At 42.7% G+C, this 17,274-nt stretch overlaps 1 protein-coding gene across 3 annotated transcripts in view; it reads right to left on the bottom strand.

The window, feature by feature from the left end:
* Window positions 1-17,274, bottom strand: part of ago4 (argonaute RISC component 4) — a 22,341-nt gene extending 5,067 nt beyond the window's left edge. Inside the window, exons 1-16 of one of the 3 annotated variants that reach the window (XM_058046507.1) lie at window positions 17,076-17,274; window positions 10,651-10,822; window positions 9,675-9,795; window positions 9,282-9,463; window positions 9,052-9,188; window positions 8,575-8,709; window positions 8,374-8,461; window positions 8,130-8,277; window positions 7,919-8,038; window positions 6,365-6,526; window positions 2,759-2,892; window positions 2,465-2,649; window positions 2,219-2,378; window positions 1,042-1,213; window positions 760-903; window positions 529-663 (exon numbers count right to left, since the gene is read on the bottom strand). In XM_058046507.1, coding sequence (XP_057902490.1) covers window positions 529-663; window positions 760-903; window positions 1,042-1,213; window positions 2,219-2,378; window positions 2,465-2,649; window positions 2,759-2,892; window positions 6,365-6,526; window positions 7,919-8,038; window positions 8,130-8,277; window positions 8,374-8,461; window positions 8,575-8,709; window positions 9,052-9,188; window positions 9,282-9,463; window positions 9,675-9,795; window positions 10,651-10,822; window positions 17,076-17,094 — 2,214 coding nt within the window. In that variant the 5' untranslated portion in view covers window positions 17,095-17,274. Of the gene's footprint in view, window positions 1-528; window positions 664-759; window positions 904-1,041; window positions 1,214-2,218; window positions 2,379-2,464; window positions 2,650-2,758; window positions 2,908-6,364; window positions 6,527-7,918; window positions 8,039-8,129; window positions 8,278-8,373; window positions 8,462-8,574; window positions 8,710-9,051; window positions 9,189-9,281; window positions 9,464-9,674; window positions 9,796-10,650; window positions 10,823-17,075 lie in introns of all 3 variants that reach the window. The other 2 variants (XM_058046508.1, XM_058046509.1) reach the window with 2 other exon arrangements.

The raw sequence follows: 17,274 nt of genomic DNA, 5'->3' as shown, positions 1-17,274 counted from the left end.
AGTAATTAACACATGCACATCATGTCAGGGTGTGTTCCAACTATAGGGGGGAATCACACTCCTTAGCATCCTTGGGAAAGTCTATTCCAGGGTGCTGAAGAGAAAGGTACGACTGATAGTGGAACCTCAGCACAAGAGGTTCAATGCTGTTTTTAAATGTTACATTACCGTCAACAGCCACAAGAGGGTGCTGTAGGCTTGTGACAACCGAGGAAGAAATCAAGGGGTTTAATGAAGTGGAATGAGATCAGGTCCTTGTTTAGTGCTAGCTGGAATCCTTAATGTGTTAAGTTAATATACTGAACACCCATTCAGACTGTTCTTCGATGTGCTATTGTGTAGTTTAATCACTTGCTTTTCAAAATTAAATGTCTAGTTTTGTGAAATACATGTCTAAATGACTGCAACTTTAAGTCCAGTGTGACTTTTTCCCCTCTTAATGACACATTTTTCACTAATGCAACTTATAGTCGTGGAAAATGCAATAATATATTGTATATAAATAAATTAATAATGTGCCATACAGACCCTCTCGGCCTTGTCGGAGCAGAAAAGACGGGTGTGATGACGTTTCTGAACCACGATGTAGGTGATTCCGGGTCGGTAGTCTTCCTCCAGACTGATGCACGCCTTCCTGATGGCTATGAGCTCCGGCCACGCTACCTAAGAATGAAGAGAAAGCCAACAAATGAATAAGGTAGGCTGAATACATTGAACTGGAATATCCAGTCTTGCCTATAGATGCATATAACATGGCACCTGTTTCATCTGGCCCTCAGACACGCCACCGCGATAATAGATAATGCGCGTGGGCTTGAAGCGAGTGGACTTGTAAAACTGGATCAGCAGCTCCCGCACCATGTTGGTCAGATCTTGAATGACCTCCTGACTGAAGAGCTGCTCCTAAAGAGACCATAATGTGTCAATTAGGAAGTAAATAATTCACAGAAAAGTAAGCAATGTACCTCCATCTAGCTTCTCGTTATTACAGAAAAGTACCCCTTTCCTTAAGAATGTTTCAAATAAATAAGATATAGAAACCTGGGACATGTCTTGCCGGGACGTTTGGACTCGGACTGTAGCGCAGTAACGGCTGGGGTGGCCGTCCATGCTGCCTACCACTGCCGCAATGGATGGCTTCTTCCCGTCACCCGCTGGAGGGTGTGTGACGTCTGCACCCAGGAAGATGACAGGCTGCTGGAACACGGAGGGCCTGAATGAGAAGGAATTAAGGAGATTTAAGAAACAAAAAAATGAATGCTACTTTAACCAACAATAACTAGAGATGCTCAATATTGGCTTTCTTACAGATACCAATATTGTCCAGCCCTTTATTATTGACACAGATTGGCATGAAACGCATGATGCTTCTTTTACTGTGATAGAAAAGTGCCATGTTTATTTTAAAAGGGACCTATCATGCTCATTATTATCCCTTTGTATCGAGTTGTGAGCACCAATAAAGCAGCTACACACGATAACCCGCAGAAAGCTTTCCTGATTTCCAGTAATTTCCTGCTTCCCGCCCAAATAGTCTGTTTCATTTAGTCCACCCGAGACGTCCTCCGGGTACACCCCCATAACACTGCGACTGTGTTACCGTGTAACACACTGTGTGGTCGCAATCCCAAGGACTTCCTGACAGCTGCCGAGCTCATTTTGTCTGATTACGTACACAAAATAAAACAGGACACTGAAATTGATACTTAGAGCATGTTCTTCTGATTCTTCACGACCAAGTAACATTGGAAATGTGTTGAACTTTAGCAACAGTTTGACGGATAGTCCAGCTTCACAAAACGGTCCCATATTTTTCGCTTGCTGGCTGGCTGGGAATCAGTAACTCCAACCACTCCTATCTGATGCTTGCCTCTTCAGACAAGTTAGCTTTCCCTCACCCAAACAAAACTGAGGGAAGGCAGGCCTGCAGCTTATGCCCACATAAGGAAGTTCTGGTCTGTGTTAAGATGGCGCTGCACACTTTATAAAACATTGTGCAGAGCCACCCGAAACGTCTTACAAGGCTTGCTTCCAAATGAGCAAACATAATGATGTTTTCTCATATGATACAAGATTGTAACAACAGTTATAGGTCAGAAAACTAGGAAAAAGCATAATAGGTCCCCTTTATTATGTTACCTCATATTGCCGAGCATAAACATACTAGACATCCAACCCAAAGACAGACAAAACCATAAGATTTCTAAAGTATTCTAACCTTTGGTGAGGAACCAGGACGTTGTTGATGCCTCCTAACTTGGCATTGATCTTGAGGCAGAGGTTGGAGAGAGTTTGTGGGGAGGTCTTGACGACGTTCTTCACCTGAACACATTGGGTGGCCATGCCGAGGAGGGTGTCTCCCACTCGCTTTACCTCGGCTGTGTGTGTGTGTGTGGGGGGGGGGAATACAGCAAATTACCATCAAAGACAACAGGATATATGATGTCAAATTGCACACGCTTACCATAGACAGGCGTTTTGCCAGGCAGGATAACCACAATAAGCTGGAGACCCACGTAAGACATCTTCAGGTGCTTAAACATGGGCTCCACGCTGTCCGCTCCTTGGGCATATTTACAAAAACAGGGCTGGCCCTGAATAGGCATCCCGGCATCCTTTGAGATCTTCCGCAGTTGGTCAGTGAAGCTCCTAGCCAAAAATAGTCCAATCTCATTAGCAACCAGCGGGCAAATGTGCATTAAAAAGGTACTAAATGCATCTTCAACTATTAGTTCTAAGCAAAATTGCTCCAACTCACTTGAGCAGATCCTCTCTGCACTGCTTTTGTGGAGCGAAGCAGGCCACAGCCCAGACCTTGATCTCAATTCCGGCATAGAACTGCTTGCCTCTCATGTCCCACACGCCCTGATTGGGCGTGGCCACAGTTTTATTCTGCGGAGAGAGTCCCTACACTCTTAGTCAACCCCCCCGGCTAGAGGAGCCAATACAGTACACAAGATGTCTACACTTAATCATAAATGGCAACAATATGTACACATGTTACATTTTTACAGTTCGGCAAATCGTGACCTTGACTGTTCGCAGAATTACGGATGCAGTAGATCCCCGCTGTTCCAAGACTACTGGCAAATGGATAAACGCGAGTACTGTATTATCCAGACCAGGGGTCGGCAACCTTTACTATGAAAAGAGCCATTTCACCCACTTGCCCACTAAAGAAAAATAGCCTGGAGCCGCAAAACGTTGTATGTTTAAAACAACATTGGAGGGGAAAAAAAAGACGAGTTGGAGTACTCTTGCTAGTACTGGAGATAAACTTTTGTTTTTAAATGAGCTCTAATTTATTTTTTAGAATCGTCAAATAACTCATTAATAATAATTAATAACTCAAATAACTCAAAGTATTACTCATTTCCCTTCATGTTAACCTGTCAGAGAGAACTGGATAGCATCCTGTCTGCTCATTCAGTCACCAGTCAGAACTCAGTCAGGATGCATTCATGGTCTCACACAAAGTTGGATTTTTGTAAACTCATAACAAAGACGTGCATTTTCACCACACGGGTGCTAAAAAATATTCAAGCATTGCAAAGGGAGCCGCAACAAAGAGGCTGGAGAGCCACATGCGGCTCTGGAGCCGCGGGTTGCTGACCCCTGATCCAGACTATACATCAATCTGCAGTAGTGGCACTAGTCAAAAAATGCACATTGTCATTATTATGTTATTTAGACATTTCAATACTAAGAACAGAACGTTAAACTCCCTACGGTTTCATTCCACAATCACTGTCACAAGCCGAGAGCGCCCTCTTGTGGTTGTAGAAGTAATTGTCACACCTTTTGTTACAGTCAGCGAGTATAAATTCCAGACCTGACCGCAGTGAGTGAATTTGCGCAAAGTAGGATTCAATATTAATACATTTGTGACTTTCTAAATACTACATTTACATTTATCAGAGCCCTCGTTATATAAAATAACATCCCTAAAGTCACCTTTACACTCATGTGTCACAATATATTAGCTATAATCAGAGAAACTAAATCATTTAAGGCATAATTAAAACTTTCGATATATGTCTGCTGTAGCTGGAGTTTGGCCACCGCAGTAGTCTGTGTTATGACGTTCATGATAATGACTACCGTCATTATTATTGTGCCTCTTGTGAGATAATAAAAATAATAAACAGCCAAAAGTACTCACAACATGTACTGAATTCTGTATTATTATGTAAATATCTATTATGCTGACATTTTATGCTTGATTATCGCATTTATAAATTATTACAAAATTCAGTTGAATTAATCTAAATAGCTTCGGATTGAAAAAGCACAAATTGGCGGGTCTTCCCACAATTATGAATATTTTTTGATTGACATGCGGGGATCCACTGCACATTATTTTATTTTTGTGCACAGAAATGGGAAGTCAGCAAATTCAAACAAGGTTGCTCGGCACACTAAGAATCAGGGCATGCATCTGGGTGTCCAAAGTGCAGCCGAGGGGCCATATTTTTATTTTTTTTAAATTGGCCTACAGCATGTTGTAAAAAATACAATGATGTAATTATAGACATATTATTAGAAAATATATTGATTTGCTTTGTAACCATAACACAAAAAGTAAGATGCCAGTTTTGTTCAGATAGCTTAAGCCTTTGCACGCAATTTGCCACCGCATTGTCCCACAATTTGCCGTGGCAAATTGGCATGAAATGACCACACTCCTGCACAACTTATTTACACCTTGTCAAGTAGTGTTTACGTCTGGCGCAGTGACACGCATTGTTCCTGCATGGGTATGCATTGTCGCCACAGCTTCATTGGTACGTAAAATTGCGCAACACTGCGAAGATAAAATGCGTGCAATTGTAAACAAGGCTTGAGTTACTATATTGACCAACTTCAGATTGGTTTGAGCATTTTTAATGCACAAAATGTATCAAAGTGGCCCCCCAAAATCTATTTTTTCTGCAGTTTGGACTCCCCTGACATACAGTTCAAGAAAACTTCAGTGCTGAAAAATTCAGCGCTCCTAAATCAAGTGTGGCTTTTACATAGAAATCCAAAAGAGAAGCTTTTTTATTCAATTAACAAGCTTTACCAAAGACTATTAGCAGCATACTAGTCTCCTAAGCAAATAATTGGGTCATGTGGTAGCAAATTATGTGTAATGGATAGATTGTAATTGGCTGATTTAAACTTAATGGCACACACAGGGGATTTCAGTCAAGGATTAAGTCGGTAATGTAAATCACAGAGCATGTTACACACAAAAAAAAAACCTTTCCCATCCACGCCTGAGCATTGTTGTGTGCTCCAAGACGGCATATGAGCCAACATTCACATGCACTTTTACAATGAAGCCGCATGTATTTCATTAATTCATTAATTCAGAGTGAGGAGAGCAATGGGAAAGGCTTTAAACAGTCTACATTTAAAGGTATTTCACTGGAAGCCGATTAGACTTGCTGTCCCAGGCGGCAAATGGCCAACTGTTTTATTGAGCTGCGCTGAGCTTTGACGGCAATCAAACAAATGTGAAGAACTGCACGTGGAGTGCAGAAACTAAAATGGGAAATTTGTCAAAAAAAACACTAATACAAACAGATAAGGATTTCTTCATGTGTCAAGCACAAGTGCATGGGTGTTGTGTTTCCTGTCAGAAAGCCAAAGTTGCTACTCCATTGACTTGAAAAAATTTTTTTACGGCTAGACACTCGACTACAAGTCTTGTCGACATCCCAGTGGCAACACATTCACGATCCTTGAACCCCTATTCAGCCTCTCCAACCAGAAAACAGAGTGAGAATAATGGTGTCTTTTAAAATATGGATCCAGGCTACAGCGGATGCAAATGACCCAGTCATACAATTTTCCACATGGGTCAGCACAAAAACATTTACAGCAGTTTTTTAGCAATCAATCCTCCAATTTTCCAAATGGCTGAATTGAGATTCAGTGGGCGAATCAGCAGTCTTCTGTGATTAGACATTCATCTGTCTCTCCCTCCTTCTCCAAATATGTAGCGTACTGTATATCTACACTGTGTTAGAATTGTATGTACACAAATGCTGTGTCAACAAAGAAAGGGGAGTATTAACAATGACTGCACACTGAGACTGCTGAGTTGCACCACAGGATTTCCACTTGGGGCTAGTTCCAGGTCGTACAGGTCTAGTTAATATAAAGAGCAGTGCTAGTTAGAAATTGTTGGCATGCTGTTGTTTAATTCATTAACAATAACGAGTGCCAATGCAACCATTAATGCAATGCATGACTTGATAAGACTACCCCCCTGTAAACCTGGAAGAGAAAAGCCCCGTGGTTCAACATTCAGTCTGATGACCCCCCCACCCCACCCTGTGCCGGTGACCCCAGAGTGCAACCCCTGCCCGGTACTCACCCTGCCACAGTCCCTCCCTGTGTCTGTACTCACCCGGCCCCCATACTGCAGCATGGGCGCTGGGAGCACTCGCCCTGTAACCTCGGTCATGTCATTGTGAACCACAATGCCAAATTCTTTCAGATACGGGTCCGGGCCCCCGACCATGCTGTTGCTTTTGACCTGGAGAGAAGATTACAACAACATAAGAAGAGAAACGGGCTATCAAGATGAGAACAATGTATCCCACCAGGTATGCTCTAATTCAGTGATTCTCAACTGGTTTGTCTGCGGGACCCACCATCATTCCTCAATGACAGGTGACCCAAAAAAAACTTCCCACAGATCTTCATTCATTCATTCATTTTCTACCGCTTTTTCCTCACAAGGGTTGCGGGGGTGCTGGAGCCTATCCCAGCTGTCTTTGGGCGAGAGGCGGGGTACAACCTGGACTGGTCGCCAGCCAATCACAGGGCACATATAGACAAACAACCATTCACACTCACATTCATACCTATGGACAATTTGGAGTAGCCAATTAACCTAGCATGTTTTTTGGAATGTGGGAGGAAACCGGAGTACCCGGGGAAAACCCATGCATGCACGGGGAGAACATAAAAACTCCACACAGAAATGGCCGAGGGTGGAATTGAACTCTCTCTGATTTTATCTCCAAGGCCTCTAACATGTAATGTCCCTCTGATGTACTTGTTCCTGATCCTATCCATCACGGTCACTCCCAAGCATTCATTCATTTTCTACCGCTTTTCCTCACGAGGGTCACGGGGGGTTGCTGGAGCCTATCCCAGCTGTCTTTGGGCGAGATGCGGGGTACACCCTGGACTGGTCGCCAGCCAATCACAGGGCACATATAGACAAACAACCATTCACACTCACATTCATACCTATGGACAATTTGGAGTGGCCAATTAACCTAGCATGTTTTTTGGAATGTGGGAGGAAACCGGAGTACCCGAAGAAAACCCACGGATGCACGGGGAGAACATGCAAACTCCACACAGAGATGGCCGAGGGTGGAATTGAACCCTGGTATCCTAGCTGTGAGGTATGCGCGCTAACCACTAGACCGCCGTGCCGCCCTCCCACAGATCTTATATTTTAAAAAAGGGACTGTTCTCAATGCTGACACTCTTTACGGTGTGTGCTCTTCTCCAGCAGATATCAGCAACTGTGTGTAGGATTCCATGTTTTTGTCTGTGAGCAACAGTGCTAACATTACAGTCCTGGGCTATTATGCAATTTCAAAAGGTTTGAGCACATCTTCCATCAAAAAAAAAATTACAATTACTGATTTTTTTTCATGTTTGGTAGTCATAATCATGCTCTTAAGACTTAAGATAACCTCACTAAAAAGCCCATTCAGGGCCAAGCATGAAAGAAATTCAATTTTTGGACCATGTTGACATCTCAAGTGCTAAATTTGACCTGTTTCTGTACCCAGAAAACAGATAAGGCGAACAGAAGACAAAGAGAGCGAGTAATTACATCAATTTGGAAGAAATTCTAGCCCATAAAGCACTTGACAAAGTGGCCTCCACCAAGATCTTCACTCACCAGTCTGCTGATCTCTTCTTGTCGATCGGGGGCAGAGCGAGCTGTCGCCTTGATCATGGTGGATGTCTGGTTGTCAGTCAGTTTTTTGATACAGCGTTGGCCTGCGACTATGTTACAGACCTAAGGAAGTGAGGGGTAATAAGGCTGTCACTCAAAAACTATACTGAATTGACTTCAGGATGTTTAAGAGCAGACATGTTTTTTTTCTCACCTCCAATGGCAAATAAGTGTGCTTCTGTTCCTGTCCTACTTGTAAACAGGGTAAATGTGGATACTTGAGCTGCAGATTGTACTTCTGCTTAAAATACTGAGCCACGGTGCACTCCATGGCCTGGCCGTTCTCGAGCTGTAAGGGGAACCTGGGAACAAACCCCACAATGCGGATTAACTTTTGGGTGTAATATTCCCAAAGTATGAAATGTCAACGGAGTGATGGAAGATACGCGTGCACGTACGTTTGGTGGCTGGCTGGTCGGCGAGTGACATTGCACACCCGATACTTCCTCTTCATTTGACCACAGTGTGTCACCTCCACTTTCAAGCCTGTCAAAACACAGACGAAACAAGAGAGTTACAGAATGACGCAGGATTCAATATTCACAAAAATGTCAGATCTGGCCAGTTGAAACCAGTGTCACACTTATAATGTCACCCACCTCTTATTTCCTTGGTGAATTTGACCCGCTGCGAATCAGTCAAAGGTTTGGTCTGTTCATTGATGTTCTGTATATCTAACACCTCGCACATGAACTCGATCACAGGCTGAGCACGGTAGAAAGCAGTGGCCGATACTATGTTCGGGAAAGAGGGAGGGAGGGAGGGAGGGAAGAGAGATAGCACAGTATTCATCGGCCCCCCATTAATTAATAACTATGAGCAGAACAATTTCATGCATGAATTATCACATGCCGGGCAATGGCTCCTCTGGAACTGGCAGGGAAAAAAAATTCAGCACAGCTTGTAGTCTATTTAAACAAAAAGTACAAATAGTACTTCGAGTATGCATAAAGGAATTATACTGTTATAACTGAATGGAATATTATAACATCTTTAAGTGAGACAACAAAGTACTATTACTGTAGTAATACTTTTTACCGTGCTGTCGCCCACAAGGAGCTGCAGCGCCGCCTTACCATCGATGTTGAGCATCATGTTCCACATGGCGGGACGGACGGACTGATGGAAACCGAACCACACCTCCCTGCCTCCGCCCAGGGGATGGTAATAGCCCTCAGGAGGGGAGAAGAACGAACGCCCCACTGGAGTATATCTGTGTAGGTAAAAACAAACGAAATCTCACACAGGAATCATCTTGAATGAACTGTTCGCAGGGAGGGTGCAGAGAATTAAGTCAATAAAAGACCTCATGGAAGGAAGATGGCGTGTGATGACATCCAGAGCCTGAACGGAGTCCTCCGGGACCTCATTCAGGTGACCGGACAAGGCTTCCAGCAGCATCTGAAGACTGACAACCGACACCCACTGCAAAGACACCTTGAACGTCTGATCTTTCCCTTCGCCAGGTAGAGTCACCTCCAGATCCACCTAGCAAATCATAGAGAAGAAGCGAGGATGAATGGGAAAGATAGTAGAGGGAAATTGAGTGGTTGTTGTGGCGAGACAGGTAATAAATACCAAAAGGGCACAGACAGCGAAAGATTTTTTTGAATGAATTGACAAACAAGAAGGTCATTCAGTAGAACACACACCTATGAATTAACTGTGCATCATTGCTAATAGGTAAGATGATACAAACCCTGTCTCTCCCTATCGGCAGTGGATGTGCTGTGTACATGTTCCTCTTCCCATCATAACCAGGCTGTCGGTCTCCAAAGATCTGCATCTTGAAGTGCCGCACCATGGTGTCCACCACCTCTCTGGAAGACCGGGAAATAAACAAACATTAGATCAGGGGTCTCAAACACGCGGCCCGTGGGCCAAATGTGGCCCGCAGGACACTAGTTTGAGGCCCCCCGCCTTGATATGAAAGTTTAATGTTAGTGCGGCCCGCACAAGTTTCATACGGATGTTGTATGGTATCATGTACCCGGAAAAAATCATTACGTTTGATTAATGATCATGTTAAAGGTTAAATAACGTAATAGTTATCCTCCCTATCCGTGTGGAAGTGGTACGTTTTTGGCTATTTAAGTTTAAAGGAAATAACTTGAAGGCTACCGTTTAGGTCGCTAGCTCTCTAGTTTAGCGAGTTAGCATGTGTCTCAGGACCCTGCAGTTGCGCAATATCTTGTAAATAAAAAGAGTATAAATGTGACTATAGTCGTGTTTTGTCATGTCTACAGTGCTCTAATAATGCTTTGTTCATTTTAATCTGAAAAAAATAATTTGTCTACCCACCAACTATATGTGGTTTCTTAAGTTTTTATTATTTGCCGTTTTATTATTATTATATTTATTTATTTATTACTGATTGATTTATTTTCTTTATTCTTGATTTGTTTTATTTTTCATCTTATTTTGTGTAGAAAAATAAAAAGTAAGATATTTGAGAACAGTGGAATGTTTTATCAGAGCTTTTCTTGTAGAAAATTGGAACCAAAGCAAAGTTTTTTTAATTTTTTTTGTTTTTAATAAATGCGTTTTTTTTTTTTTTGAAAACCTGATGCGGCCCAGTCTCACCCAGACCCTAGCTCCAGTAGCCCCCCAAGTAAACTGAGTTTGAGACCCCCTGCATTAGATCATTAAATGCGACGAGTTTGGGGGAGATGTACCTGTTGACCCTCCGCGGCCGTTTCTCAGGCTTGATGTCGATATCATAGTGATAGACATCAATCTTGGGAATCTGCACTTGGAAGTGGTTGGCAAGGAGCCGGATGGGTTTCCCCACCGTGCCAAGGCCGGGACGCCGCGGAGGCTGGAACAGAGACGTAGGGGCAGGAGGGCCTGGAAAGAGTAGGAGGAAAAGTGTAATCAATTCCCACTTAGTTGAATATTGACTACTATTGGGACAATAGAATTGTCTCATTGTCTCAATGATATGTTGACACATCACAATGTAAGAAAGTGAATGGATTATCACAGGCATTATCAAAGGATGCACACAAATAGTCACATTTATCTGAGGTTCAATGTCAGGCATGTTGACAGTTTCATCAGTGTCACCTGCATGAATGAATGAACCGAAACACACACCCTGATTGATCCACAACTTTGGCCCCTGACCCACATGGGTCAACCAAAGGCTGAATAAACAATGACCCCCCAATTATCCTTCCCACCCCCAGCTCCACCCCAGACATAGAAGGGCGTCCACCCCAAACATTGAGACAAAGCCCAAGCTCCTCTCAGACAGACAGACAGCAGCAGGGCCATATGGAGGGGGTGCCGCGCCGTGCCTGGGATTACCGTTACACTTGGTACCTATAGTGCAAGACCTCTCATTTCACTATGTATACAATAATTAGTCACCTATACATATTTTCTTAATAAGGCTGTACTGATGCATAGTTTGCAGTTTTTGAAGCACGGAGTCATCCTTTTGCAGGGATTGGGGAATACTGCTTTTAGTAGGACCCCCCTCGTTACATCATTATGCCGGCACTGTGCCAAAAAAAAAAAAAAAAGATGCTGCCCTATATTGTGTGATCTTCAACAACATGCCCCCGATCTTTGTTTTATTCCAGTGCAGAATTAGGGTAGGGTGAAAGCTAATTTTTCATATAAATGGATGCTGCAGTCATCTAAATTAGAGCTACCTCCTCCAGATACCGACTAATTTATCTCTAATCAATACTTATTTACATTAAAATCAGTCAGGATGATGGAATTTTCATTGGTAGTCCTGTCTAAAAAATTGTACCTGTCTGCTTTGTATAGGATTAGTCATTGGCTACGCATACACACGCACCGTCGTCATCAGCGTAGGTGGTATTGAAGGATGTTGGGGAGACTGCTGGATGCTTTTGTCAACTGACAGCGAAAAAAAGGACCGTGGGGGTCCTGCTGAACTCCATGCAGCCACACGCTCCAGTTAGCAAGTGAGGCGCGAAAAGCACAGACAATCGGGGGCCCCCATTGCTTCTCCAAAAACACATTTGCCTGCATGCCCCTATCAAGCGTGGGCCCCAAATGCCCCCCCCCCCCCCCCACCCCTTTTCTCTCTATTACCACTCCTCCATCGTAGTAGCAGTAGTTTGATTGCTGCCTTCCTATTGTTAGCTTTGTGTGAATGTCAACTTGTGAGTAATCCTTCCTGTCTGCGTGTAATGCAAGGGTCAATTAATGTCAATTAAGTACTACCTCAGTCCTAGTCTATTACTAACTTACCTTTACTTATTTGAACTTTATTGGAAACTTCAGCAGCAGGTACAATCATCATGACACACAGTGGCGCGGCTCGCTTTCTGTTATGTCCCCCCCCCCCCCCGCAATCTACATTAACTAGGAACCTTTATGTCGCTATTCTATTTGGAACAAAGACGCCATTTTGGTACTTGTGTCTTGAATTCAATAGTTATTTCTTACCCTCTTTATCAAAATTCTGGATTCATTTATTTTTTCAAATATACAGTGCAATTGAACGCATCTGTGCTACAGAGAAGGGAGAAAGAAGACAGATACCGAGGTATTCATCGTTCTGTGTGCATGCATACATAATAAAGATTATTAAAAGTTTCCCTAGCTGGAATCCGTCTATAGCAGGGGTCTCACTAGTTTGAGGCCCCCGCCTTGATATGAAAGTTTAATGTTAGTGCGGCCGGCGCAAGTTTGATATGGATGCTGTATGGTATCATGTACCCAGAAAAAATTATTACGTTTGATTAATGTTCATGTTAAAGGTTAAATAACGTAATAGTTATCCTCCCTATCCGTGTGGAAGTGGTAAGTTTTTGGCAATTTAAGTTTAAAGGAAATAACTGAAGGCTACCGTTTAGGTCGCTAGCTCTCTAGTTTGCGTATAATTGTGACTATAGTGGTGTTTTGTCATGTCTCCAGGGCTCTAATAATGCTTTGTTAAATTTAATCTGAAAAAAATAATTTGTCTACCCACCAACTATATGTGGTTTCTTAAATTTTTATTATTTGCCGTTTTATTATTATTATTATTATATTCATTTCTGATTGACTGATTTTCTTTATTCTTGATTTATTTATTTTTCATCTTAGTTTGTGTAGAAAAATAAAAAGTAAGATATTTGAGAACAGTGGAATGTTTTATCAGAGCTTGTCTTGTAAAAAATTGGAACCAAAGCGAAGTTTTTTTAAATGTTTTTGTTTTTAATAAATGCGTTTGTTTTTTTTGTTTTTTTTTGTTTTTTTTTTTGGAAAACCTGTTGCGGCCCAGTCTCACCCAGACCCGAGCTCCAGTGGCCCCTAAGTAAATTGAGTTTGAGACCTCTGGTCTATAGTTACCCGGCTCTAATAGAACCACTGTGCATTCTTAACAGTAGACTCAGCCACTAACACCTAGATGCTTCCACAGAACGATACGCGGGCACACGGGACTAGTCTGTCAGGTGCAATGTTTGGCCATACAAAAACCACAATTTGCATCAAAAACCAAAACCGGGGTATAGGATAGGTTGCACTGTAAATGTACAGGGTATTATGACTTTGAGCATTGCATGCCAGCTGTGTATACAGGAACCCTTGCATGCAGTATTAATACCTTTGTGGTCACCGCTTACTGTATGCTTCTCTCTATCAATATCAGGATCTCAGTGTAAATGTTCTTCACAATTAATCATATATCTCTCGGCTCTAATAGACGCCATGCCTCAATTAACTGCCGTTTGATCAGTGCCACTTATGTTTCCCTTAAAAAGGGAAAAATTTCACATAGTGCCACTAAGTGGCTAGAATGCCCTGTCCTGTAAAGTACTGCGGTCATTTCATTCATTCATTCATTTTCTACCGCTTTTTCCTCACGAGGGTCGCGGGGGTGCTGGAGCCTATCCCAGCTGTCTTCGGGCGAGAGGCGGGGTACACCCTGGACTGGTCGCCAGCCAATCACAGGGCACATATAGACAAACAACCATTCACACTCACATTCATACCTATGGACAATTTAGAGTCGCCAATTAACCTAGCATGTTTTTGGAAATGTTGGAGGAAACCGGAGTACCCGGAGAAAACCCACGCATGCACAGGGAGAACATGCAGAGATGGCCGAGGGTGGAATTGAACCCTGGTCTCCTAGCTGTGAGGTCTGCGCGCTAACCACTAGACCGCCGTGCCGCCACTAAATATTCAACAATGACGAATAATTTGGAACAGTCACTCAGTGCTATTGTGATAAATAGTGACTTTTTTACTACAAATACTACAGATTTGTAGTAAAAAGTCACTATAGTCACTAGTGACTTTTTTACTACAAATACTACAGATTTGTAGTAAAAAGTCACTATAGTCACTAGTGACTTTTTTACTACAAATACTACAGATTTGTAGTAAAAAGTCACTATAGTCACTAGTGACTTTTTACTACAAATACTACAGATTTGTAGTAAAAAGTCACTATTTATCACTATTTTGGGATTATCATTATCCTTTAAAAAAAAAAAAAGAAGCTTTGTTGCACCTATTGTATTGCTGTCCCACTGCTACACTTAGAATGTATGGGTCCATGCATTACCATAAAATAAAAAAATGCTTCTCTGAGAAAGGGAAAGTCTTCCTGATGTCTATGTAGTCAAGATCAACACACACAAAAGTCACGTTTCCAGCAAGCCGTAATCTGGTGTGTGTTTCCATTATGGGGTGAGTAGGCGGAACAGGGAGAGCTAGGTAACAAGGTGACATGGTGGAATCTTCTAATGGCCACTTTACAGCGATTTCCTTATTGTCGCGGTAAAAAGTCTAATCATGTCAAATGTCCCTGGTAACTACAGTGTTATAACACGGTAGGGTAGTTGGGATGTACCGAGCATAAGGATGATGGCTGGGCCTGATGACTCACAGACTGAGCGGCCAGTGTACGGACGCCCACACCTGTAAATACTTGGATTAAGGAACTGCACTGGACTGTTGAAACGCTTCGGCTGTTTGCATTGAGGCTTTGTGTGTTCACTCATAACCACTGGTGACACAATTGTAAATAATCGGTATATAGTTTTTTTTAAGTGTAATATGTGTGTTATGATTGATTTATTGGATTATTTCCTGCATTCTTTCATTCCTCTGTGTAATTTTTACACTGCAACCGTGGAAAAAAAATGTGGGTTAAATAGTTTGACCTGAATTATTATTTTTCTTAATTTAGCCCTCAGTTCGCAGAAGTACTATGAAAATAACCATTAGTGTTTTCCAGTAACTGGTGAAATCCCAGATAGTGAAAGTGCAGGACGAACCCACTCTTGCAAGCTTGCGTCAGTGTCACTTCCTGACACCAACTACATAACCACACACTTTATCTACAAGTCACATTTGCAAAACCCCACTGAGATCCAATACAAGAGCAGTGCAAATATTTGCTACAAAAAAATATAATTTATGTATTAATGTAAAATGTCCCACTGCTATACCAGTGTTAAACCTGAACCATATTATTTCTGTCAGTAGTGCACAACACACTGGGTATTTACAGTAGTAAACAAGGTACAGCACTGCATCTCTAGAAGAAAAACGGTAAATATCACATTTCAGCCTCTCAAATGTGAATAATTTTACATTTATTTTGTCATCCAAGACCTATTATCATTGTCTTAGAATAGAGATGTCCTATTCAGACTAGTGTTTCCATACTTATCAATACACTACACTACTGTGTTTTGTATTTTTAATCACACACACGCTAGATAGCATCATGTTAGCATTAAAAACAACTGGAAATCACCGCCTGTCTATGTTTATTATTATATATTACACTAATTTACTTTGTCACCTTGAACACAACACGACAATGTTGTTTTGTGCCATTAGCTTAGCATATTTTGACTTACACTAGCTTGGGTTTAGCATCTTTCATGCGCAGAATGTGTCAAAGTGGCCCCTATGTCTCTCGCATCCTTCATTTTTTTCTGTGAGCGGTCTTCTGTGGAAAACGTTTGAACGGCCCTGAAGTAAACAACCTCTGGTTTGTCATCTTCTCCTGTGAATTTAATGTTGGCGAGTCTGGCACATGCCGAGAAAGCCCGATCGATCAATCAAAGTGTATACATGCAAGAGGGATCTGGTTTACAATCGCACAGTCTACGAGTGTTGATATCATTCCTCGGAATATGATCCACTTACCCAATTCAGGCAATATTTCTGATATGTTTTTCCTTTTAGTGCCTGTAAACGTGGTGTTTTTTGTAGAAAATTGTGATAAAGCTTATTCAAAGCATCTAATTATTATAAAATCAAGAAAAGGAATGGTGTTTGTTTGTGTAAAAACCGTAATTTTGTGGGTGTAAGCTTCCCTAATATGACTGCACTGCCGGGAAGTGGCTTTGTTATCATATAGCAGATGAGTAATACCGAACATGCCTGCCACCGTGATGGCTAAAAAGCGCCATCCATCCATCCATCCATTCCCCGCTGTGTCCTCACATGCGCATGGCTGCTGGCCAAGCAGAGTCGCAATAACACAAACGATGATGAATCACTACGAAGTCACTTTCAGATCTCCGTTCTGGCATTCATTTTTCTTCTCTGTATCAGCAATCCTGGACGGAGACGCACCGTCCCCTGATGGCGATCGTTCAAAACGAAAGCGTTTGGGTGTGTAAACATGTGGCACAGTTCGCAAAAATATCGACACGATTCCGGAGTGTCACCACGCTAAAATGTCGTCGTTTTGACTGAAATAGAAAAAACGTGCGGTGTATTAACAACGTAAACACACTACGACGCGGAAGGAAGGGAGGAAGGAAGGGAGGGAGGGAGAAAGGAAGGTCCTAGTTAAATCCCCACTCACACAATACCAGCTCCGACACGACGAGCCGTGCGTGCCTCACATAAATAAAAGCACACGGACGTACCCGCATAACACACAAGGCACACACACAATCCACGCAGATTCGACGTAAATATAATATAATAATATTGTCACGCTACGAGACACATGGGGTGGGCCTCGGTGTGTTTGGTCGTCATACCCGTCGAGGCCTCACTGCAGCCGCGGCCCCCAGTGAAGTGGCACACCTGAGCACACGAGTCGCATGCGCGGCTCACGCTCTCTCAGATCCCCCCTCTCATTTGTCTGCTTCCTTACCGGGTCCGAGCGCTTCCATTGCCGAGGCCTCTCTCTCCGTCTCTGTCCCGGCCTGGCGGCTCCGTACCGACGCTGAAATTGGGGGCGGTATCGCGAAGCTTAAAGTGGCTAATTTAAGAAAAAGGAATAAAAGACAGCGCCGAGTGCTGCTGACTGGGCTGGCTGACCTGAACTACTGATACTGTCGCTTCTGGCTCTG

Source organism: Doryrhamphus excisus, chromosome 14 (assembly GCF_030265055.1).
Source record: "Doryrhamphus excisus isolate RoL2022-K1 chromosome 14, RoL_Dexc_1.0, whole genome shotgun sequence".
Classification (NCBI taxonomy): domain Eukaryota; kingdom Metazoa; phylum Chordata; class Actinopteri; order Syngnathiformes; family Syngnathidae; genus Doryrhamphus; species Doryrhamphus excisus.
Note: the sequence above shows the minus strand (reverse complement) of the source record. Positions and strands in the feature narration are given on the sequence as shown.